Genomic DNA, 27,241 nt, shown 5'->3' on the forward strand with positions numbered 1-27,241 from the left:
CGCATGGTTGCCAAACTCAACTTGTCAAAGGCCGACGTTTTGGAGCCACATATTAACAAGTGCCATTGAAGTGTCATTAGCGCCCTGATCTTAGCTCCAGAACGTATTTATCTATTATTTGAAGCTTTGTAAAAAAAACAGTCTGTGATATTTATTATAATTATTAAGCATGAAACTTGTATATAGGTTTTAATATACAAGCTTATTTAAGCAATTAAAATATGTAAAGTAAAAATTATACTGACTACATTGAAAAGGATCAATCTTTCGTTAACAGCTGGGGGGGATCCAGAATTTAGTAAGCTCTTGCTTCTTTGAAGTAAGATTTGCATTCTCTAACCTCGTACTTACAGGATGGACGTTGCTGGCATCTCGAAAAAAAGGAAATTTCAGGATCTAAAAATTCAACTATGACTATACAGAATCAAAAAATTATGTTGCTATGGCAACGTGAAGCGTTGCATCAGCTTTTGGAAGGAAAAAAGTGTGCCGCGGGGGCACAGGCGGGATATATAAATGACGACGGGGACACAGGGATTGTTCGAATAGAAATTACAGACCGGGACACAAATGACGACCGGGACACCGGGACACAGGGAATATAAATGACGACCGGTACCGGGACACAAATGACGACCGGGACACAGGGAATATAAATGACGACCGGGACACAGGGACACATCATTAGAATAATGAGGTATAGATCTGAATACGGATTGTTTTTCCCATGGACAATTATATGTTGCATGTTCAAGAGTCAGTAAACCTGACAATCTATTTATATGCACAGACAATGGGACAGCGAAGAATGTTGTATATTCGCATGTTTTACGTAGTTAAAAACATATATATATATCTATCTCTATTCACAGGTGGGACACAGGGACACAACTACAATGGCGCGTAACTAATATGGCGCGTAACGACTTACGCGCGCGGAGGGGCTTGGGGGGCGCGAAGCACCCCACCAACTAGGTGTTGCTACAGCTAGTTTAAAGATATAAATATCTTTATAACCAATATTATATGCAAGTAACGTGCAAAGCTCATAACTTGCAGTCCTTCCCCCAGGGGCTGAGGTGGGGGGGGGGGTCAAATAATCCTAAAAATACTGTTGTTAAATCTTTCAACCATGCTGAAATTTTGATAATGCTGAAAATGGCTATCTCAAAATGTTGATGAGACAAATTTTGATTAAAAAAGGAGTGGCAGGGTGGCTAGCTACCCTCCAATACTTTTGGCCACTTAAAAAGGAAACTAGGACTTCTGATTTTCGATCAAATGAACTGTCTCCCAATCTTCTAGGATCACTGGTTCGATACGATCACCCTGGGGACAGAAAAACAAACAAATAAACAAGCATCCGTGATCTTGCTTCTGGCAAAAATTCAAAATTCCACATTTTTGTATATAGGAGCTTGAAACCTCTACAGTTAGGTTCTCTGACATTCCGAGTCTCACCGTGTGATTTTTACTAAGATCATTTGATTTCTTAGGGGTGTTTCTCCACTTTTTCAAAAATTAGTCAAATTTTCTCAGGCTCGTAACTTTTGATGGGTGACATTAAACTTCGTGAATTTTATATATTTTGCATGAGCATCAGAATTCGATTTTTTTTTTATCTATTATTTTCAAGAATCTGTTTCTTACAGTTTCGGCTACTATTGAGCCACATCACTCCTTTTTTGATACAATAAACTTGATTTTGAATGCTGAAGGTCTGAGCTATAGTGTTTTTACAGTGTTGAAGAAATAAAAAGCAAATAGATTCTAGAATGAGCAACTGTGTTTACTGAAAAATGTTTTAAATGCGCCTTTTCTCTATGTTTTGTAAAAGACCTTTTTCTTGACTTTGACGTTGAAGGCGTTTTTTCTTGACTTTGACGGTTGAAGGCGTACTACCGCAACACCACAAGACAAGAAAGGTTATCTTCAATTGCACTATTGAAAATCGAAAGAGAAGTACAAATTGACCTTGATAAAGTGATAAATGAATTTAATGTACAAAAAAGTAGACAATTACACGTTTTGTAACAAGTCTATGAAATACTGAGCGAAAAGAATTGATTTCTTTTTATTCCAGGATTAAGTGTGTATTGTAAGTTTAATTTACGTATTTAAAATTTCACAAGATATATGTCACAATGTGATATTACAGAATAGGGAATAATACTGAGATTGATCCTGTATTTTAGCTTATACCATTTAAGGCCCGCTGATTTCAAGTTAATATAAATCAACAACCCACCAAATCAATTCAATCCAAATCCATTTAATAAATAATATTTCAATAGATCCCTCATATTAAGTGTTTAGCACAAGAAATTTAATCTTAAAAAATCAAATCCATCAAAATTGCACGCAACGGAATAGCACAGTATACACGGCTGTTAGAATGGCGCTTAATTCAATTATGAAATCAAGTATGCCGTGCTTAGCGTGGGGCTCGGGGGACGTGGAGGGGTATAGATACTGCAACATTAGTGGAAGAGCTGATTGAAAAAAATGGGTGTATAATGTGGTGTATAATGGGCGTATAATGGGTGTATAACTTTCACTTTCTCTCAACCAAAGCCCTGTTTACATATTTTTATATGCATTTTATATGCATATTTTACATATTTTATATATATATATATATATATATATATATATATATATATATATATATATATATATATATATATATATATATATATATATATATATTATATGTTTGTTTAACGTGTGTTTATTGCTTATGTGGATTGTATAATGTTTTGAATTTGACAAAGAAGTGTATTTTCCACATTTCTTCACTTTACTTCTTCACTAAACTTACTACTTCACTACCACTTCACTTTACTTAGTTACTTTTCTTTACTATCGCTTGAAGACATATATTGAGAACATATTCAGGCTTGAGTGTTTCAAAAACGTTTCAACAACCCTTTCGATGTCCCGGAAGGAATTTCCATGCCTCTAGACTTCCTGGAAATGGACTCCCTCTTGCCCCTCTCCCTCCATTAAAATGATGGAACTGCGCTCCTGAAAAAAGGCTAACAACTACTGCAAGAAAACTATGGCCCAGGCTTACTTAAATCAAGGTTTCCCCACACCAACTGGCAAAAAAAGCAACAACGGCTCCTTTTTATAGTGCCCTCTTAAGCCCGATAGACCGAAAACCTTCCAAGTGTAACCTGTACAGTATGGAATTTTTTTCCAGGAATATCCTGAGTATGTTTCGTCAGTAAAAAATGTTGAACGAACTAGCTTATAGTATTAGCTGTTGTACAATACTTTCCTTTTATTTCTTTTAATTTTGTAAATTTGCTACTATTTCTTTAATTTTTTTTCAGCCAAATCAAGTTTCATGCCTTGATTACTTTTATGCACTTAGAAATGTATCATTTTGTGGATTTCACCCAACTGATCATAGGTATTTTGGTTTCATTACTAAACACCCAACACGACAAAGGTTTGCATGTCATGTGTTCAGAGGGAGTAGTGCAACGCGACCAATAGCAGAAGCTGTTGGGTAAGTATGATTGTACAAACTATATATTGAACAGCGTTTCCACTCACTTTTATAATCTGTTAACCATCGGTAATTTTTTGCAGTGATCAGTAGAACTCGTTTTGTATTCAATAGAAATTTTCGTAAACCACTATGGTTTCACGAAGGTTTCAAGTGAGACAAAAGTCTCACGGGCCTAGTAGATGACTGCAAAAACCCAGTAGTTTTTTCCTTCCCAATCGTTCGCAATAACAAGACTGGAATTTCGCCCGCATTTGAAACTTTTTTCTCTTTTGCTGGCTAGTAAGGCTCTCCAAACTTTTTTTTTGTTCAATAAACAAAAATATAACAAAAAATATCAATACCAACTACAACAGACATGAAAAGTTACAGATCATACTGTAATAAGACCATCCCAAGTAAAATAATGGCGTAATTTTTGAATTCTGACTGTATTGAAATGTGACCTAACACGCATGATTTTTTTCTGGTATGAATTAAATTCTTCTTTCCCTGTTTACCCTTCATATTCACCGAAATAACTTCATTCCATTCCAGAGTGGTTAAGAAATTCATGTGTGAATTCATTTCCCTTTTCCTGTTTATCTTTGCAGACGCTTAAATACACGTCTCTTCATTCTACAGTGAATGAGATCTTTCCTATTTCTTGTTCCATACCTTTTTCTTTAGCTGTTCAGAGTCATTTGTCATCTTGTATAATTTTGCGTGTGTCATAGACACTAAAGGAGGCCTTAGAATGCCAATCATTTTGATCGAAAGCTTCCGTCAATCAATTGACTCAAGCACGATTGATCGTTTAGGAACCTGTTTCAGGCTTGACTCAAGCGTTGACGGTGATTGATAAAAAGTTTGAAGGATTTAATCATTTTAACCAAAGGAGCATGTTACATTAGCTTTGGTCAAAATTGAAGGGTCGATTGAAGGGTCATTGAAGATTAATTAAAGCTCACGTCAATTGATTGACAGAAACTTTTGATTAAAATGATTTACCGTCTAGGGCCTCCTTAAGGACGATGCGACCACTCCGGAGGAAAATGAAGTAATTTATGAATTAATTTATAGATATGATGTCACTAACACGATTTTTTCTGCAAAATTAAGGACTAAAGGAATTTCTCAGATTCATGACCTATCTAGACCATTTTTCAAGCTAGAAAATCCCAGGGTACCAATTAAAAAAAAAAAAAAAAAAAAAAAAAAAAAATAAGGGAGCCGTTTTCAAGAAAAAAAATCATCATTTAGCTATTTATAGTTGTATTTATTTACAAAATCAAACACAAATCACGAACAAAGGCGTTAAATTCATGGGACATATGCACATTTAATTCTAAGGACCATACGACATTCGTGAATTAAGTATAGTGTTTCCTTGTTCTTTTTTTCGTCCGGCCGCCACCAGCTTATTTTTGTTGTTCTTATTTGTTTTGCTTTTTGAGAGGGAAAGTTAAAGGTAAAATATTTGGCAATATCATTACTTCTTTAGCTCAAGGTAGTAGCCTAACTGTTTTTTTTTTTCCCAAATTATGTGTTGTTTTTTTCTTCTTCTTAGTTCTTCTCCGATGCACAGTAAAATTAGAAGTAAGAAATATATTTTTTGAGGATCAGGAATGTGCCTTTTTTTTTTCTTTTTTTTTTTTAGGATAACAATTAAAGGGGTATAAAATAAAGCTAAAGGTAATCGAGATTGGTGAATTAGATACAGAATACAAAAAAATACGTTACAAATCAATGAATCTCGAGATCTTGTGGAAGGAGGCTCGGAAGTCCCCTGTATGCGTGTCATGTCACGTTCAAATTCTAACTATGCAAGCTAAGATACTGAAAATATCGAGTGGAACAATACACATTTACACATAAGTAGAACAATTGGAACAATATTTTAAAGTATGAATTTTTTAGGGTGGTATCACCTTTTGTCAGTGTTGCTACGTTTAAAAGTGTATTTAAATCAGCAAAAATAATTCGATAAATTTAACAACACTTTTCGTCCACAAAAATTCAAAGATTAATAATATGTTGATTTCCAACGACAAGTGTCGATTCAAAAGAGACTTACATCGGCTTAAGCTGATTGGTGAAATATTGTTCAGCTTGCTTTTGCGGATTTTTGCCAATTTCTTTGGGGGGGGGGCATCCACTACTACTGAAAATCGCATAACTGGATACACAGGTTTTTTTTCATAGAGCAAATCAGGTGCTTCTTTTTCCTCTAGATTTGGGTGCAAATTCTTTTTTTATCAATAAGATTGCATTTACTGACGTGAATCTCAAACACGAACTTTCATTTTTTATTAATATTTCTTTCATTTCATTCAACAGTGTTCATTTCAAAATTTTACGGTTAACCTTAAACAAAGATCATTTGATTTCTTTGGGTGGCTCCTCTGCACCTATGAAATACTGGGCTGTTATTACAATTAAATAAAAAAAACAAGTTTTTTAACTGAATGTTAGGAGCAACATTAAAATTTAACAAAAAGTAGTTATTCTGTTTAAACAATAATAAGGAATAATCTCCGTTCGTTTTGAATTTTAATGTCACTCCTTACTTTCAGTTAAAAAAAAAACTTGTTTTTTTATTTATTTTCTGAATTTTTTCAACTACTGCAGATTCGAATTTGGCTCACCATGCATGAAAAATAAAAATGGATTTTGCATAGCAATTTTAGCAAAGTTTCTCCCCCGTGTAAAGATTTCCTTTGGAAAGTCACCTTTCCAGAGTGAAAATGTGAAAATCTCCCCGTATAAAATAACCGCTTCCCCACCGAAAATACTTCGCTTGAATGATATCTGTATACTACCAATAACTAATAAAATATGTAAACAATAGGCAAATTTCGAAGCTTGTAGCCATTGCCCAGTGGGTGTTGAGGGGTCAAGTTATCTTCAAAAATATAGGTATTAAAACTTTCGGCTATTTTGAACCAAAATTGACTATCTCAATTTTTGTATAGAAAGACGATGGTGAAAGAATGGGGTAGGAGGAAGGCTAGATGTCCTCCGATATTGTGGTCAATTCAAAATGGCACTACAATTTTTTTCTTTCCGATCAAATAATATCTCTCCGGATTTTCTACGATCACTTGTTCTATACAATCCCCCCGAGAAAGATATATGTAAAATCCTAAATTTTTGTATAATATGAGCTTAAATACAAAAAATCAAATAATCTCTCTCTGGATTTTCTATGATCCCTTGTTCGATACAATCATTTCCAGACGTGAATATCAGTTAAGTTATTAATGTTGATTTTTTTTAAATCAGTATAGTAATAGAAACAATTACCAAAGCCGTCTCAGCATAATAAGATACTGCTTTCCAATAAGAGAGTCATACTTACTCCCGCCGTTTACCTGTGCCATTTAACCAAACGCTTGGAAAACTATAGGCTCTAAGACTATCTACCTCAGGTCTTCTGCCCTAGGAATGACGCATGGACGGATGATAGACAGCCTAATCTATTAACAAATGAACTTACATCATTTTTATACAATCCTTATAATGGCTTATGCCAGTCACTATAGAAAAAAAATAGTGAAAAATGGAATTGGCTGAGAATGCTCGACTGAGTAGTACTTTTTAGCAATGTTCGGTTAAGGACGGAAAGCCCCTAGCCTCTAAGGGCAAAAAATATAATTAGTTTTTGGAAATCTATGGAGGATCTCAATCAACCCAGTATCATTAATTCAAAATAGTTTATTGGACAGTTTTATGAAAAATGCTTTTTGTAACTCATTCTAATACATTCGAATTCAATTAGTTCAAATCACTCCCCTTTTGGTCAAAAGTCTTGTGTCAAAAACCTTTTTTCAAAATGCTTTTTGTAACTCATTCTAATGCGCTCGTTGAAATGGTTCAAACCACTCTCCTTTTGGTCAAAAGTTTTTGGCCCAAAATCTTTTTTCTCAAAATGCTTTTTATGGCCCATTGTATTACGATCGTTTGATTGACATAATTCACTCTCCTTTGCGTCAAAAAGCTTTTTATAACCCATTCTTATACGTTGGTTTCATTGATTCAAATTCCTCTCCTTTTGGTCAAACGTTTTTTTCCAAAATCTTTGTTCTCAAAATATTTTTTTTAACACATTGTATTACGCTAGTTTGATTGGTTTGAGTCGTTCTCCTTTTGGTCAAAAGCCTTTTTGTAACCTATTCTAATCCGCCCGTGTGATTGGTTCAAATTGTTTGTTTTTTTTGTCAAAAGTTGTTTTGCCCAAAGTCTTTTTGTCAAAGAGTTTTTTGTAACCCATTTTAATTCGCTCGTTGATTTGTTGAAAATCGCTATTTTATTTTGTGTATCGATATAATAAGAAGCTTTCTGTACTTGGTGTATTTAAAATATTTTCATATTGCAAATTGTACAGAATCTTGGAGAACCGTAAATTGGCTGATGTTGTAGGACAGTTTATCAAAGTAGTATTTGTGACTGAAATTGTGGAATTAAATGCTATTGATCTGTGGTGTCTTCGTTCCTATGTCTTATTGGCGTCTCAAGATAAGTAGGAGGCTCCTACTCTCTCCTAAAGGTGTTTTACCTCTTTTTTAGATATAGAAATGGTCGGTTCATTTTCAGCTTTCGACATCAAAATACGTTTTTTTTTTATATTGGAGGCTAGATAAAAACCTTCGTTTTACAAAATTGTTCGACAATAACGATGTTCGGCATAATGTCAATAAAGTCAATATTTTTGCTTTCTTGTAAAATGGTTAAAGTATTATGTACTGTCTTTTGAATTACTGAACTTTTGAGTTAACCTCAGGCGAAGATACAAAGTTCATTTGTAATGACAAGATGATAAAATGATACCATAACATTGCATAGATCTTATGGTGTGGTTAGGGGGTTTGATTCAAGAGGTATAAGATGTTGATAGCGTGCTTACTTTTTCTTGACAATAGGATTTCCGACATCAAATATCATATATTAAAAACAACTAAACGTTACTAAAATAAAGTATTTTCAAGTCCCAGTCAAATTCCTATAGTTTCAGAAGTCGCCACTATTATTCCTCAGCACCGAGTTACAAGATTTGAGATACTATTTTAATGTCGGAAACCTCGCTGATGCTAAATCTGTGAATGAACTGAGCAGCATATATTTTTTTCTAACGGATATTCCATTGTACTTGAGGGGACACTTGACGATATTAATTGTGAGGATCAGAGTCATATTAAGAATTTAACAAGTGTTCAAAATGTGTGCAAACCATGAGTTAAGAAAGATCAAATAATAAAGTAACGAAACATCGAAGGAAAAAAAAAATCACATGCAAAAATCATTTATCAAAATCTCTAAGAGAAAAATCAAACAGTTCGTGGTAACGAACCTATTTTAAGGAGTGTAAGGAGCGACACGGCTAAATAGTAACCAAAGCTCTAAAAACTGGAATTTTGATACCAATAGCTACATAAAAAAAATCGCATTATAATGCTGATTTTAAATATATAAGTTTCATCAAGTTTAGTCTTACCCATCAAAAGTTACGAACCTGAGAAAATTTGCCATATTTTAGAAAATAGGGGGAAACAACCACTAAAAGTAATAGAATCTTACCGAAAATCACACCGTCAGATTCAGCGTATCAGAGAACCCTACTGTATAAGTTTCAAGCTCCTATCTACAAAAATGTGGAATTTTGTATTTTTTGACAGAAGGCAGATCACGGATGCGTGTTTATTTGTTTGTTTGTTTGTTGTTTTTTTTCTCAGGGGTGATGGTATCGACCCGGTGGTCCTAGAATCTTGCGAGAGGGCTCGTTCTAACGGAAATGAAAAGTTCTAGTGCCCTTTTTAAGTGACCAAAAAATTGGAGGGCACCTAGGCCGACTCCCACGCTAATTATTTTCCCAAAGTCAACGGATCAAAATTCTGAGATAGCCATTTTATTCAACGTAGTCGAAAAATCTTATAACTATGTCTTTGGAGACGACTTACTCCTCCACAGTCCCCGTGGGAGGGGCTACAAGTTACAAACTTTGACCAGTGCTTACATATAATAATGGTTATTGGGAAGTGTACGGGTGTTTTCAGGAGGATTTTTTTGGTTGGGGGGGAGGGGTTGAGAAGAGGGGGATATACTGGGGGAACTCTCCATCGAGGATTTTGTCATGGGGGAAGAAAATTTCCATGAAGGGAGCGCAGGATTTACTAGCATTATTTAAAAAAAATGAAAAAATAAATATGAAAAAGTTTTTTTCAGCTAGAAATAAGGAGCAGCATTAAAACTTAAAACGAACCGAAATTATTATCCATATGAGGGGCTCACCTCCTCCTAATGCCTCGCTCTTTACGCTAAAGTATTTTTAGTAATGTCGACTATTTATTCTACGGCTTTTGTGATTCAGGGGTCATTCTTAATGAATTGGGACAAAATTTAAGATTTAGTGTAAAGAGAGAGGTACTGACAAGTGGGCGAACCCTCTCATAAATGTAATAAAAACATGAGAATAAAAAATTCTTTACGTAAGCTAATTTATAAGTTACGTATATCTTTTACTAATAAAAAGATTCGTAAAAAATTAAAAGGCTACAAGTTACAAACTTTAGGAGGGGCTACAAGTTACAAACTTTGACCAGTGCTTACATATAGTAATGGTTATTTGGAAGTGTACAGACGTTTTCAGGGGGATTTTTCGGTTGGGGGGGGGGTTGAGAAGAGGGGATATGTTGGGGGAGCTTTCTTTGGAGGAATTTATCATGGGGGAAGAAAATTTCGATGAAGGGAGCGCACAATTTTCTAGCATTATTTAAAAAAAAATGAAAAAATAAATATGAAAAACTTTTTCAACTGAAAGTAAGGAGCAGAATTAAAAGTTAAAACGAACAGAAATTATTACGAATATGATGGGCCCACCTCCTCCTAATACCTCACTCTTTACGCTAAAGTATTTTTAGTAATTTCAACTATTTATTCTATGGCTTTTGTGATTCAGGGGTCATTCTTAAGAAATTGGGACAAAATTTAAGCTTTAGTGTAAAGAGCGAGGTTTAAAAAAAACTTCTACAGTAGAGTTTTCTGATACGCTGAATCTGATAGTATGACTTTCATTTGACTTTTAAGGGGTGTTACCCCCTTGTTTCTAAAACCAGGTCAATTTTCTCAGGCTCCTAGGTTTTGATGGGCAACAGTAAACCAAGTAAAACTTGCATATTTGGAATCAACATAATAATCCGATTTTCTCCACAAATCTATTAGTTTAAAACTTTTATTTTTAGAGTTTTGAATACTATTGAGCCGCGTCGCTCCTTACTTACAGTTTGTTGCCACGAACTGTAAAGATTTTAGCACTTTTAAAAAGCTTCCGATTCTAATTAAACGGCCCCTGTGCTTCAGTTTCTGTTCTTAAAAATTAGGGGAGACAGTCAAACTCTAGCTTAAAAAGCATACTTTCAGTTAAATGAAATTGTTTTTTATTTCATTTCTGATTATTTTCCAAATAATGCAGGTAAATCTGGCTCACCCTCCTTGGAATATCCCCCGCTCAAGGGAAACTCCTCTATGGAAATTTCAAGCCACGTACAGTGCAAATTCTTTCCAGAAATTTCTATCCTCGCTGAAAATCCCCCTCCGTAACATTTCTTGCGGAAAATTCAGCCTGAAAAATTCTCCTTAGCATACTTACATTTGAAAAAGACTTCAATTCCTAATCGGTTTCTTGATCACTTTGGAAATGCCCCCTTCCGAGGCTATTTTTTCTTGGAAATCAGAACACGCGAAAAATAGCCCCCGGGTAATTTTTCCAGGAAATCTCTACAAGAAAAATTGAGTTGGCAAAGATAATGTAAGACAATTTACAAGACTTTCGTATATAATTTCGTAACTAATAACTATTACAATTCTCTGATGTACTAAACTTAGCAACAACTTCCATTTTTTTCTCCACAACCTAATACTGATTGCTGTGAAAACTGCCAAGCAAATCACTATGTTTATTATTTTTTCCTATTTCATTTCAACATTTCCATGGTTGACCATAAACAAAACACCTTTTCATTCCTTCGTGGACTCTTCCGTTATTATAAAATATTGCAATCCTATTCCGCTTCAATGGCTCTTTTTAAGCAGGTCATTTTAATTTCTCGAAGTGGATTTGAACCACAAACCCCTTTTGTTCACTGAGTTCAGAAACTTTTGGGCCCGTCAGTGACAATAGAGCTTCGTTTCATTTTCTAATTGATATCTCAAACAACATGAATATAAACGCTATACAATAGATGCCTATTCATGGTGAAGTTCATATTAGAATAGAGTATTGTTTAGCTTTTGTACATGCGCGAAAAGTTGTCAAAAGATGAAATATATACTGACTTTTTACAATTCTACAATTAGTAAATGCAATACTGCCCTAGGTGATTTGAGATTCACTGAGAATATCTGTGAGACTACTCATCAATCCAAAAATATTTAAACTCTTCTATATGGTTCCCAAAAATTATTACTTGAAAAATTTGGAAGTGTAATTAGACATAAAGACAAAAAAGAAAAGGTCGGTAATAAGGCATAATGGTTTCCCCATTTCCTGTAAGTGGGCCTTCTCCAGCGCTTTCTCGGCTATCTTCGGAACTTCTTGAAGACTACATGCTAGGTCGTCGGAGGCAACAGAGGCGGAATCGCACAACATTCACAGCTCAACAACTTCAAGCTCTTGAGAATTTATTTGCGAAAACCCGCTACCCAGATGTATTTTTACGCGAAGACGTGGCAATGAGGACTGGTCTTACTGAAGCTAGAGTACAAGTCTGGTTTCAAAACCGTCGTGCCAAGTGGCGTAAGACAACGCGACTTCAGTTAACACAAGATGCCACTTGGCATATGAGGTATTTACAGAATTATGTCGCTACCCAGAAAATGATAGATCAATACCCAGCTGATACCCTCTCGACACATATTCCACAGAGTTCTGCTATTGAAAGGTTGCGACTACTGGCGATGCAAACTCAGATTCTATCACAAAGAGAGACCCTCCCGTCGACAACTAACCTTCAACCAATTAATCTTACTATGGATAATCGAAACAGTGATTCGGGGCCAGCTAAAGACAAAATTGGGGACATCGAAAATAAAATAGACCTGAAGTAGTAAGTAAATAATAAAAACATAATTTGAACCATACTCTCATATTTATTTTTATTTTGCATCTTCGCTAAATTTGCCTCTTTCCCTTTACAACTCTTATTGTTTTTGTTATCAACTTCAATTTTTAAAACGCTTCTGAATCACCTTGTACTTGTGATCAATTCCATAAAAAAAGAGATAGTCATCCTCCTGATTGATCCTAATATATTGATCCTGAGAGTAAATACCAGACGCTTTATTTTAAGATATTTCTAGTACATAAATGATAAGTTTAACATTGCTTAGCCTATCATGGGTTGTTTTTTTAACGCTAATGAATAAAAAAACAAGTTTTTTCAACTGAAAGTAAGGAGCAGCATTAAAACTTAAAACGAACAGAAATTATATGTGTATGAAGGGGACTGCCCCCTCTTTAACACCTCACTCTTTACGCTAAAGTTTTTTAGTACTTTTAAAAAGCTTCCTATTGTTCTTATTAAGCAACCTTTGTGTTCCAGGAGTCGTACTTAAAGAATTGGGACAAAATTCAAACTTTAGCGTAAAGAGCGAGGCATTGAAGAGGGGTCAATCCCCTTGATACACGCAATGATTTCTGTTTGTTTTAAGTTTTAATGTTGTTCCATACTTTCAGTTGAAAAATTTGTTCTTTTTATTAAATTTCTGATCATTTTTAAGTAATGCCAGGAGCTCTGGTCCCACCTCTACGAAGACATCCCCCTCCCCATGGAAATGTCTTCTATACAATTTGATTATGGTGAAAATTTACTCCAGACAATTACCCTAAACAACTCCACGCGTAAAATTGAGACGGAAAAGAGAAAGCAAGGCATATAAAAAGAATTTTGTATTAGAATTCTGACCAATTCCCCCACTGTATAATTTCTCCTGACAAGTTTACCCCCTGGAAACTTCCCTCCTCATATCGAATTCTACCTTGTAAAAAACCCCAGCAAGAAATTCGCCACCCACCCAAAAATGTATACATACTTCACAATAACAAATACTGATTGTAAAAAACGTGCAAATTTTATTACTTAAAGACCTTTACCCTAGGGCTGTGGGGGGGGGGGGTCATGTTATATCCAAAGGCCTAGTTAGGCCCAATCCAACCTTGATTTAGCAAAATGGCTATCTTAAAATTTCGATCGAAAGACTTTGAGAAAAAAGGGGCGGGGAGGGGGCCAGGCTGCCCTCCAATCTTTCTGGTCTCTTAAAAAGAGCAATAAAACTTTTAATTTCAGTTCGAATGAGCCCTCTCATGATATTCTAGGACCAATGGGTCGATATGATCACCCCCTAGGAAAATATACAAACATGAACAAACAAACAAATAAACACACATCCGTGAGCTTTCTTCTTGCAAAAAAATACAGAATTCCACATTTTTGTAGATAGGAGCTTGAAATCACGACAATAGGGTTTTCTGATACGCTGAATCTGAAGATGTAATTTTCATTAAGATTCTGATACTTTTAGTTCAAAAATTAGGCAAATTTTCTTAGACTCTTAGTCTTTATTCGATTAATACTAAACTTAATGAAACTTATATATTTTGAATCAGTATAATAAGATGTTAATTTTGATATATCTATTGGTACCAAAATTCCACTTTTTTAAAGTTTCGGTTACTATTGAACCGGGTCGCTCCTTACTTACAGTTCGTTACCACGAACTGTTTGATTTAATACTGTCTTTCTAATCAACGTGATTCACCCTATCTTTGTAGATACAGAATTCAACAATTTGAGAAATGTTGTTCTATATGAAATATATGGTGATTTTAGAAAAATTTAATTTTAGAAGTAATTTTAGAAGACTGACATTTGTGATCTTATTATTGCCATTTTTCTTTGTGAAGTTTGAACTTCCCATTAGCGGGCCAGAGTCCCTCCATAAAATTCTCCCCCGTATAAAATACCCACTCCCAAAAAAACAAACTTAACCCCGGAAGATTCCCCCTGTGGAAACTTCCCGCTGGAAAAGTTCCTCCGTCGGATAATTCCCCCACACGCAAAATTGAACAGCCAGGGAAAAAGTACAAAATAGGTACCTCAAAATTCTGATCATATATCTAGAGGGGTAACAAAAAGACCAGATATAACAAACGGTTGTAGGATAAGGGCTAGTTTATCTCCAATCCCTTTTGCCTTAAAGAAAGGAATGGAACTCTCAATTCCTGATCACCGGAGGAGACTAAAGATGATGAGGGGGCAGTCCCTTTCCATATAAAATAAATTCTGCTCTTTTTGGGGTTTAATGCTGCTGAAATACTGGTTACTTTGACAATAACGTCGTAGACCAGAAATATTCCCATCAATCAAGGGGGATCAATTTCTACTTCCACTCACCTACCTTAAAGATAATTCTATATTTATTTGAGGGTTCAATGACAATTAAGATTTTTGGGCATTAAAATGCACCCTCTGAGACATACCCTCCCTCAATACAAAATGATCAGAGAACCGTACTGTAAAGTTTTTAAGCTCTTAACTACAAAATTTTTGGAATTATGTATTTTTTCCAAAGAAAGATCATGGATGTGCGTTGTTTTTCCTCAGAGATAATCGTATCAAACAAGAATCCTAAAGGAAAAGTTTGAGTTAAATGACCGGACAGATCGGAAGGCAACTATTCCCCTTTCCACGCCCCTAACCCCCCCCCCCCGAAGACATTGGACTGAAGTATTGAGATAGCCATTACGTTTAGTATAACTGAAAGCTCAGGTCCAATAAATATGCCTCTTGGGATAATATGACCCCCCCCCCACATCTGCTAAGGAACAGGCTAAACTTTTGTGATTCGTACATTGTCTACCTGCAGTTATTGTTATTGGGAAACATACAGAATTTTTTCACGGGGGAATTTTCTACGGGGGGGGGGGCTCCAAATTGATAATTTTTAATTTGGAGAAAATATTCTTGGATTTCCCTGATTTCATAACATTATTTTATTTGCCTTACTTTCTCTTGGGATGCATAATTTTACATATAGATCAGTAAAACTACGGAAAAAAAAGGCCAAACCTCAGCTTTTGATCAACAGAAGGAATTTTGTCACTAAAATTTTAAGAAAAATTTGGTCAATAACATATCTCAAACCGGCCGAAATACACCTTTTTTTTCCAGGGAAATGAGGGGGAAGTCTCAGATTTTAAATCTGCAATGTTTTCCGGATTGGAAGGTCATTTCTTATTAATATAGGTCTGGGCAGACCGAAATAGACATTGTAATTAAAGAATTCGATGATTTAGTACCCCATTTGCACCCTAAATGAGGTCGGAGGGGGGTTGAGAAATCAAAGGCAGAATTCGCACACAGTTGAGCATCAAAATACTCAAAAAAAAAAATATTGATAACATATTCGAAATTGCTTAAAATCGCCGAGCAGAAAACCCTTTGTTCAGGGAAAAGAGGGAAATAGGGGGGGATCTCGAGCTAAAATTTCTTAGATATTTTCTGGATTGCCTAGGTCATTTACTGTAAATTCAAGCCCGGAGAAAACGAAAATGACGCCGTAATCGATAAACTCTATGATTTAGTACTCCATTTCCACCCTAAGCGAGGTCAGAGGGGGATGACAAGTCGGAATCTTAATTTGCGAAGTATTCACACACAAACTGACTCCAAAATGTTCGTAAAAATTTACTTAATAACATACCCAGAATCGTTCAAAATAAACCGTGCAAAATTTCAAGTAAATGCATCTTCTCATGCTAATTCAACAGGAAAGATCCTGTAGTGAATTTGACGGGAAAATATTTACCGGTGAAAAATGGCGGATCCATTCAAATAGACGTTTCACGTCCATTATTTCAACTGTTCTGTGTTGTAGCGTCAAAAGATGGTTCGAATATGGCCAATACACTTAAATATGAGCTATCAGCATTCCCACATGCCCAAATTCAAACGTCATGCGCCTGGCAGATGAGGCTGCACTTGCAGCTGATATATGCAAGCAGCGAAAACCTGAAGTTCAACTAATGCCAACATAAACATACTACTATCTGGTTTCTACCTCATTCGGTAGGATGAGGTATTTTATCCACTTACGGAGAGGTAACTTCTTCTTACGTAGCTTTCATACAGAAGTATTTTGCATTACCTGACGTCATTTTGGGCAGCTATTCAAGTGGTCCGACCATCAAAAATCACGCCCATCGGAAGCGAATAAAAGGAAAACAGGCCCTTACCATCAGTTTCACTTTTGCCACGAAGATTGTTCGGAAGAAAGAAGACTTTCTCTTCAACTCAGACAATATGTCCAATACCATAAAGCTGATAGCTAGGAAATTTGTGGAAGCCGGGTATCAAGCAAAGAAGCCAAAGATGATGCGAACTTTTTAATAGCAAATACTACACTTGCTACAGCCGAGAAGAGACTGAAACAACGAGAAGAAAGAGCCTTGATTGGAAATGATACCGACTCATTTGTTTTACTGATACACGATGCAAGACCCCAGCAAGCACCTCTTTATTCCCAGAGGGGAGTTCTCGCTGACATCTGCTACTTAAAGATTAAGCAATCATCAGGGGTTTCAAAGTCACTGTCGGTCATCCACGTCTTTTTAGGATGTGACAATTCCTCGTGATTACACGGTGTTGGCAAAGCTTAAGTAGTGAAGGCCACAGCTGATACCGAGTTTTATGAAGTCAGTAAAATGTTTAACTGCTCTCCAGCAAACAAGGAAGAAATGATTGTGGAAGACAACAAGGCTCTTCTACACGTGTACAGAACTAGATCCTACGGATCCTTACCTGAACTCTGACACTATCTATTCATACCAAAAGTAGCCAGTGCGGCTAGTTTTTTTCCACCCCGAACGCTTACTACCCACACCTGCTGCTGCAAAGTGCTACTACCCGCGTGTTTATTTTCAAATGATGACATGGTTGCTTTCACTCCCTCTCACCTTGCTTAGGGTGGAAATGGGGTACTACATAATGGGATATTTTAATTCTGATGTTATTTTAGGTTTCTCCAGACTTAATTTAGTAGGAAATAACTAAATACTGAACAAATTAATATTATGATTTTTCATCCCTCCCTGACCTCCCTTTGGGTGGAATGGCTGCAAGCCCCATAGTCCTTAAATTTATCCGTCGGTTATTTTAGAGCATTCCCTAAAGATAGTGTAGATTATTGGGGAGAAAACTTTTGGCCATTTAGTTCCAAGATATATTATGTGTAAACTATTTCTTCCAAGCAGTTGGAATTTTAAGTTATTAGGTTTGAAGGAAATGAATGGTAGCTATTACATTATGAATTGGAAAAAAAAAAATATTGTTTTCCTTTTACAACTGAAAATTATGAGAGGAATCTCGTCTCCATCATAAAATTTTTCTCATGAAGAGTTTGATAAACGATTTTTGTTTGTGACTTTTGTTCTCCTTGGACGTTTTGTTATTTTACTATTTGATCTTCCTTAACTTATGGTTTGCACACATTTTGAATACTTGTTAAATTCTTAATTTAACAAGGGGACTTTGACCCCTCACAATTATATCGTCAAGTCTCCCCTCATTCACTATGAAATATCCGTAAGAAAATAGCATATGCTGCTTAGTTCATTCACAGATTTAGCATTTAGCATCTATTTTGATAAACTGTCCTATAACATCAGCCAATTTACGGTTCTCCAAGATTCTGTACAATTTACAATATGAAAATAATTTAAATACATCAAGTACAGAAAGCTCCTAATTATATCGATACACAAAATAAAATAACGATTTTCAACCAATCGAACGAGCAAACTAAAATGGGTTACAAAAAACCCTTTGACAAAAAGACTTTCGGCAAAAAAACTTTTGACAAAAAAAAACAAACAATTTGAACCAATCACACGGGCAGATTAGAACAGGTTAGAAAAAGCCTTTTGACCAAAAGAAGAACAAAAGCATTTTGAGAAAAAGATTTTGGGCAAAAAACTTTTGACCAAAAGGAGAGGAATTTGAATCATTAAAACCAACGTATTCGAATGGGTTATAAAAAGCTTTTCAAACAGTTCGTGGTAACGAACTGTAGTAAGGAGCGACCCGGCTCAATAGTAACCAAAACCCTAAAAAATGGAATTTTGATACCAATAGCTACATCAAAAGAATCGCATTTTAATGCTGATTTTAAATATATAATTCATCAAGTTTAGTCTTACTCATCAAAAGTTACGAGCCTGAGAAAATTAGCCTTCTTTTAGAAAATAGAGGGAAACACCCCCTAAAAGTCATAGAATCTTAACGACAATCATACCATCAGATTCAGCGTATCAGAGAAACCTATTATAGAAGTTTCAAGTTCCTATCTACAAAATTGTGGGATTTTGTATTTTTTGCCAGAAGACAGATCACGGGTGCTTGTTTATTTATTTATTTTTTTCTTTTTCCCAGGGGTGATCGTATCGATCCACTGGTCCTAGAATGTTGCGAGAGGGCCCATTATAATGGAAATGAAATGTTCTAGTGCCCTTTTTAAGTGACCAAAAACATTGGAGGGCACCTAGACCCCCTCCCACGCTAATTATTTTCCCAAAGTCAACGGATCAAAATTCTGAGATAGCCATTTTATTCAACGTATTCAAAAAACCTTATAACTATGTCTTTGGGGACCACTTCCTCCCCCACAGTCCCCGTGGGAGGGGCTACAAGTTACAAACTTTGACCAGTGCTTAGTGATGGTTATTGGAAAGTGTACAGACGTTTTCGGGGGGATTTTTTGGTTGGGGGAGGGGTTGACAAGAGGGGGATATGTTGTGGGATATATTTGGGGAACTTTCCATCGAGGAATTTGTCATGGGGAAGAAAATTTCCATGAAGGGAGCGCAGCACTTTCTAGCATTATTAAAAAAAAACGCAATGAAAAAATAAATATGAAAAAGTTTTTTCAACTGGAAGTAAGGAGCAGCATTAAAACTTAAAACAACCAGAAATTATTATGCATATGAGGGGCTTACCTCCTCCTAATACTTCGCTCTTAACGCTAAAGTATTTTTAGTAATTTCAACTATTTATTCTACGGCTTTTGTGATTCAGGGGTCATTCTTAATTAATTGGGACAAAATTTAAGCTTTAGTATAAAGAGCGAGGTACTGACGAGGGGGTGAATCCCCTTATATATGTAATAAAAACATGAGAATGCAAAAGTTCGTTACGTAAGCTAATTTATTAGTTACGTATATCTTTTACTAATAAAAACATTCGAAAAAACTGAAAGTTCTAGTTTCCTTTTTATGTCAAAAAATTGGAGGGCGACTAGGCTTCCTCCCCCACTCCTTTTTTTCTCAAAATCATTCGATCAAAACTATGAGAGAGCCATTTAGCCCAGAAAATGCAAATTTGGTTTTAATTATATCAAAACATGCATTGATTCAAAAACGTTCAGAAATTAAATACAAGAAACAGGTTTTTTTAAATGAAAGTAAGGAGCAACATTAAAACTTAAAACGAACAGAAATTACTCAGTATATAAAAGGGGCTTTTCCTCCTCAACGCCCCGCTCTTTACGCTAAAGTTTCTTACTGTTTTAAAAATAGAGTTAAGAGAAAGAGTCAAACTTTAGCGTAAAGAGGGGGGCGTTGAGGAGGAAAAGCCCCTTTTATATACTGAGTAATATCTGTTCGTCTTAAGTTTTAATGTTGCTCCTTACTTTCATTTAAAAAAACTTGTTGTTTGTATTTAATTGACGCAAAGGAGAGTGAAGTACACCAATCAAATGAGCGTAATACAATGGGTCATAAAAAACATTTTGAGAAAAAGATTTTGGGCAAAAAACTTTTGACCAAAAGGAGAGTGGTTTGAACCAATCCAACGAGCGCGTTAGAATGAGTTACAAAAAGCATTTTGAAAAAAAGTTAAAGTTTTGACAAAAGACTTTTGACCAAAAGGGGAGTGATTTGAACTAATTGAATTCGAATGTATTAGAATGAGTTACAAATAGCGTTTTTCATAAAACTGTCCAATAAACTATTTTGAATTAATGATACTGGGTTGATTGAGATCCTCCATAGATTTCCAAAAATTAATTTTATTTTTTGCCCTCAGAGGCTAGGGGCTTTCCGTCCTTAACCGAACATTGCTAAAAAGTACTACTCAGTCGAGCATTCTCAGCCAATTCCATTTTTACTAATTTTTTTCTATAGTGACTGGCATAAGCCATTATTAGGATTGTATAAAAACGATGTAAGTTCATTTGTTAATAGATAAGTCTGTCTATCATCCGTCCATGCATCATTCCTGGGGCAGAAGAACAGAGGTAGATAGTCATAGAACTAAGATAGTCATAGAACCTATAGTTTTCCAAGTGTTTGGTTAAATGGCACAGGTAAACGGCGGGAGTAAGTATGACTCTCTTATTGGAAAGCAGTATCTTATTATGTTGAGACGGCTTTGGTAATTGTTTCTATTACTATACTGACTTTTTTTTTAAGAAGCCAATATTAATAACTTAACTGAGATTCACGTCTAGAAATTCACTATGTTTTCCGTTTTTATAACTTGTGTTTACACTACACATTCTCAAGCAAGGTAAGTCCTATCAGCTTTTTAATCTACTTTCTTCTATTCCCAATTTCCCGACATCACTTGAGTTGAGAAATACAACTTTTACTACTATCAAAATTATTTTTGCTGCATCTTGTGTACCCACCAAAAAATGTTCTTTCACTGTTTTAAAAAGTAGTTTTGGGAGAAAGAGTCAAACTTTAGCGTAAGGGGCGGGGCGTTGAGGAGGGAATAGCCCCTTTCATATACGGAGTAATTTCTGTTCGTTTTAAGTTTTAATGTCGCTCCTTGCTTTCAGTTAAAAAAAACTTGTTAATTTTATTTAATTCAACAACGAAAACTAATCTAACAGTTCGTAGTAACGAACTGTAGTTCTGTTCCAATAATTTGTTAGCATTGTCATTTTTATTTATATTGTGGATAAAAATAAGACCTACCTACCTAGTAAGGAGCAACCAGACTCGATAGTAACCGAAACGCTAAAAAACGGAATTTTGATACCATTATATACATAAAACGAATCGGAATTTTATGCTGATTTTAAATATATAAGTTTCACAACGTTTAGTTTTACCCATCAAAAGTTGCAAGTTACCTAAAGCTACCTACGAAAATTGACCTTATTTTCAACAAAAGGGGGACATTCCCTAAAAGTCATAGAATCTCACTAAAATTACACCATCAGATTCAGCGTATCAGAGAACCCTTCTGTAGAGTTTTCAAACTCCTATCTATGAAAATGTTGAATATTGTATTTTTTTTTTTTTTTGCCAGAAGAAAGATCACGGATGCATGTTTATTTGTTTTTTGTTATTTCTTCCCAGGAGTGTTCGTATCGACCCAGTGGTCCTAGAACGTCATGAGAAGGCTCATTTTTAAGAAAATTAAAAGTTCTACTGTTCTTTTTAGATGACCAAAAAAATGGAGGGCAACTTAGCTCCCTCCCACATTAATTTTTTCCCAAAGTCACTGGATAAAAATTTGAGAGTCAGGTTGTTCAGCATAGTCGAAAAATCTAATTACTATGTCTTTGAAGACGACTTAATCCCCTACAGTTCCCAGGGGAAGGGCTGCAAATTATGAACTTAGCCAATTGTTTACATATAGTATTCGTTATTGGCAAGCATACTGACGTTTTCAGGAAGGATTTTTCTGGTGGTGGGGGTGGGGGGAGGGGTTATGTGAGAGAATCTTTTCATGGAGGAATTTACCCTAGGGGAAGAAAGTTTCCATGAAGGGGGCGCAAAATTCGCCAGCATTATTTAAAAAAACGAGAAATTAAATAAAAAAGCAAGTTTTTGTAACTTGAAGTAAGGAGCAGCATTAAAAATTAAAACAAACAGAAATTATTACGTATATGAGGGGATTCGTCCCCTCCTCAATACCTCGCTCTTTACGATAACGTATTTTTAGCAACTTCAAAATAGCTATTTATTTTAATCAAATGGCCTTAGTGATTCAGGGGTCATTCTTAAGGAATTGGAACAAAATTAAAACTTTAGTGTAAAGAGCGAGGTATTGACGAGGGGGCAACCCCCTCAAACACGTAATAAAAACATACGAATATAGAAGTTCGTTACATAAGTTAATTGGTAAGTTACGTATAATTATTACTAATAAAAACGTTCGTAAACAAAATTAAAAGTTATAGTGGCCTTTTTAGGTAAACAAAAAATTAGAGGGCAACTAGGCCCCCTCTCCCCTTTTTTCTCAAAGTCGTCAGATAAAAACTTTGATAAAGCCATTTAGCCAAAAAAAAGTAAAGCTAATATGCAAATTTAGTTTTAATTATTCATGTACGGTGAGCCAAACACAACGCTCCGCTCTTTACGCTAAAGTTTGAGTCTTTCTCACAACTCTATAATTTTTTTTAAATAAAACACTTTAGCGTAAAGAGCGGGGCGTTGAGGAAAATAGCGACGAAGACCACACTGCCTTTCCATAACAAACAAATACAAAGTAGAAACAATAGGGAAAATCTTTTCAAGACAGTGGAAATCAGTTCTGTGAATATTTCGGCCCCATGTCCAAGGGCCGTCTTCAGCACAATACAAGAACAAGAGAGTAAAATATGTATATATAAATAAACTTACATTAAATTGTGAAAATTAAAACTAAATAATGTTTTCTAAAAACTTTTTTTTAAAAACAGCCCTAGCATCCTTACTTCAACGAAGTTCAACCAGGACTGACAAAAGGAATGAAGTGACAATATAAATTCATTCAAACTAAAGATAACAAAGTAATTAAGTGCAATTTCTCAGAGCCAACCTTGCTTTTTTAGCAGCCTGTCTCAAAGGCTGGTTCAATCCTATTATAAATCGGTTTAGTAAAATATTTTGTTAGATCATTTTTAATTAAATTTGAGTATAAAGAATTTAGTGAGTATTCCTCTAAGTCCCTGTTCAAAGAAATATTATTACTCATTTTGAGATTAATTTCGATTGATTCTCGAACCACCTGTTTTATCCCCAAATCATTACTGATGAGTGAAGATTTTTAAAAAAGTATCGTGTGGGACGGATTATTAAATATATGCCAACCTAAAGCAGAATCAAAGGAGCTGTTGGAACTATTTGAAATTAATGCCTTGTCTATGTCTTTTTTATGCTGTTGTAACCGTTTTTCTAGATTCTGACGGGTCCTGCCGACATAGTAATTTCCACAATCACAGGGTATTTGATAGACCCCTCTTTGGCGAGTAACTGGGGTCTTATCTTCACCGAAATTTAAGAAATTAATGATTTTAAAATTATTAATAAAAACTACGTACAGATTATTTTTTGTGCAAATATTTTTTTATTTGTTGTGATTTTTGGGATATACGGAAGATAGACAATATATATCTTCAGGCAATATCTACTGTCATCCATATAAGACCCCAATAGACATGTTTTAAAAAATAACAATTTAATTCCCAATTTTCAAGGTTCTTGACATAAATATTTGCCAGTAGATATTGCCAGAAGATAGATATTAAGAGATAGGGTTAAGATATTAGGGAAGATAGGGTTAAGGCCTCATTCAAGTGCTGATCTATATTAATCACTAATGTAGGAAAACAGTCTTCCTTTTCTCCTTCTGTCTTTATTTTATGTGTTTGTGCTTTTGCACTGGTGATTTCTCTTCTCATTATATAAGTTTCATCAAATTTAGTCTTACCTATCAAAAGTTACGAGCCTGAGAAATTAAATAAAATAACACGTTTTTTTTAAACTGCAAGTAAGAAGCGACATTAAAACTTAAAACGAACAGAAATTATTCCATATATGAAAGGGGTTGTCCCCTCCCCAAAGCCTCTCTCTTTGCGCTAAAGTTATTTAGCCTATTGTTTTAAAAAGTAGAGTTGTGAGAAAGAGTCAAACTTTAGCGTAAAGAGCGGGGCATTGAGGAGGGGACAACCCCTTTCATATACGGAATAATTTCTGTAAGTTTGAAGTCGCTCCTTACTTGCAGTCAAAAACTTTCTTCTTTTTTTTTAGTTCATCCTATGGTCCATGCCTTCCTGTAATTTCTTTTTCTTTTTCCAGGAGAGCATTTCAAAGATTTTATCAGAAATACATAGAGACAGCATATCCAGTAGAGGAGTTTTTTATGGAAGATGAAATGACTGCAACTTGATATAGCCAGCTAATCGATGAGTGTCAACTGTTTTATGGTTGGATCCGAGCAGTGTCTTTCATACTTCTCATTGCACTTATGGCTTATGTAATTGACTATTAACGTTCATTCAAAGAATATGCACTTTTATGATATACGCCCTACCTAATATTCTTTTAATATGTTTCAACATTAATATGTTTTAACATTTTAGAAACAAATCTGGGCTAGATATTTGCACATTAGGGGGGTGGGGGGTAAAGTATAACGGGTCAGCATGCCTAATTTGCTAGGTGAGTTATTCTACATATTATGTAGTAAGAATTGTTTTCTAACTTCATACTGTCCATACTCCCCCCCCCCAATATCCAAATATATGGCCCAAATTATATATTTTCCGTCTATTCTGTCACTTATCTTTGTCTTGTCTCACGCTAAGCTGAAAAAAAAAAAAAAAAACTAACGAAAAAACAACAACTTAAGCGGTAGGGCGTATATCATACAAGTACCCAAGAATATTATTATATTTGTTGTCTTTCACTTTTGTTTATTGTTTTCTTAGTTGGTTGGAAAGTCATTATTTACACGTATATAAGATGCCAATCAAACATAATACAGAGTTATGAAGTACAGAATCATAAAACAGGACAAAGTCTACGCACCCAAATTAAAACTAGTACAACACTCCTGCTACGTTTAGTTTTATTTAATAAATATTTATTCTTTATTTCATTACTGTTTACTCAATTTCTTTGATTAAATTTAAACAGTAGGTAGTTTCAATTATATTAATTACATAAATAATGCTTGAGTTTACTTATTGTTAAATTTTTAATTAATAATAGTGAAACGTTTAGTTCTTTATAATTTTTTTTTATAACAAACGGTGCTTTAATGAAACTCAGCATCAAGTGGAGAGGAGTGGGGTTAATTTTAGTCCCTTAAACCAGTAGAGTGGGATTGGCAGCATATTTCATCAGTATTTATTTTTATTTTTATATGCTATGTTTCAAAAGCATTTGCTATGCATGCAGTTATTTTTATTCACTCGAAACGGCTAAACCATTGGTTAATTATAAACAAATAAGACGGCTTGTATTTTTTACGTTGGATATGTTGCCACTAATAATGACAGCAAGCCTTTGACCCCTAGGTTCTCATGCTTATAGAACTTGAATGCCTACTTGGTTTTTGTTAGCCCCCATCGAATATGGTTGGGTTTTATTCAGCCAAATTCAAATTATTTCAAAATTCAAGCATCTCTCTCAAGTTTAAAATTAATATCCAAATGGCCCATCATTATTTTATTTATTCCAACTGTCAATGTGATTAGAATCACTACATTAAGGGGATTCGATAGCTTACAATTATTTTGTAACTATCTCAAAGACAAAAGGCTCTTAAGCAGTTTCTCCATAGATATCAGCCACTATCGGGAGCTATTGAGAATCTGTGGAAGTTTATCTTAAAGACAATGGTATTTTATGTCCCCTGTGTCAGCAAGGGTTTAAATTAAAGCACGTAGGTATACTTTACGTATCAAAATATAGATCTTTGTTGTTTAATCAAACCTACTTCTTGTATGTGAGCTCAATAAATTAAATTTTTTGCTTGCTTCTCGGATTCAAATACCCGTTGTATAACATAACATCAATGCTCTTTCAGATTGTTGATAAGCTGGAAGTTGTGGACACAAGTATGTATAGTAATTATAGCAATAAATAAGTCGAAAAAAAATGAAGTCGAATAATAAAAAATAAGTCGAATAAATAAATCGAAAAAAAACTTCGCACTTTCTAATAATGTAAGTTTCGTTAAAACTGAATATATTTATCTCCGGAACAAAATACGAGAAGTTAAATGGTTTTCTTGAACATAATATACTAGGAAAGAAAACGTCGGCTTATAGTTTTCTGTCACTCTGTCACATAATATACTAGGAAAGAAAACGTCGGCTTTTAGTTTTCTGTCACTCTGTCACATAATATACTAGGAAAGAAAACGTCGGCTTTTAGTTTTCTGTCCGATTTATTATTAAGCAGTACAAATTTTGGCAAGGTTGTCCAACCAATTCCAAATAGTTTAGCAACACAGACAAAATTTTACAATGAAGGAGATAGTGTGACCCTTTAAGCTTTTGAATCACATTAAATAAGTAATTGACATTGTTTTTAATTTGGTAACTGTATTTCTTGCATTCTACAGCTTGTATGTCTTCCATTAGAAATATTGCCTCTAATAATGACTGGCCCCTTGGTTCTCATGCTTATAGAGCTTGTAGGCCTTCTCAGTTTTCCTTAGTCATCATTAAACATCCTTTGGATTTTTTTTTCCACCAACTCCAAATTTTCATATGGTTTCCATGTTAAAACACTTCTCTAAAGTTCCAGATTAACATCCAGGTAGCACTATCTGTATTTAATTCATTGACGATCAACCTGATTTAGTATCATTAGTTTATCATTAGTATCATTTAGTATCATTAGTAACCCGCTAAAAAGTGATGTTATGGAGCCAAATGTTCCATTCCTTCTAATAAACAGTATCAAGATCC

General features: G+C 34.8%; 1 protein-coding gene and 1 long non-coding RNA gene across 3 annotated transcripts in view; one reads left to right on the forward strand and one right to left on the reverse strand.

The window, feature by feature from the left end:
* Window positions 1-23,264, reverse strand: part of LOC136043949 (uncharacterized) — an 87,836-nt gene extending 64,572 nt beyond the window's left edge. For both annotated transcript variants that reach the window (XR_010621759.1, XR_010621758.1), the window contains exons 1-2: window positions 23,181-23,264; window positions 11,142-11,269 (exon numbers count right to left, since the gene is read on the reverse strand). This is a non-coding gene — a long non-coding RNA (uncharacterized LOC136043949). The remainder of the gene's footprint in view (window positions 1-11,141; window positions 11,270-23,180) is intronic.
* The window catches only part of LOC136043948 (JNK-interacting protein 1-like), a 112,376-nt gene extending 86,073 nt beyond the window's left edge, over window positions 1-26,303 (forward strand). Inside the window, exons 8-9 of the mRNA XM_065729023.1 lie at window positions 3,339-3,517; window positions 24,618-26,303. Coding sequence (XP_065585095.1) covers window positions 3,339-3,517; window positions 24,618-24,708 — 270 coding nt within the window. The 3' untranslated portion in view covers window positions 24,709-26,303. The remainder of the gene's footprint in view (window positions 1-3,338; window positions 3,518-24,617) is intronic.
* The last annotated feature ends 938 nt before the right edge of the window (window positions 26,304-27,241 follow it).

Source organism: Artemia franciscana, chromosome 2 (assembly GCF_032884065.1).
Source record: "Artemia franciscana chromosome 2, ASM3288406v1, whole genome shotgun sequence".
Taxonomy (NCBI): domain Eukaryota; kingdom Metazoa; phylum Arthropoda; class Branchiopoda; order Anostraca; family Artemiidae; genus Artemia; species Artemia franciscana.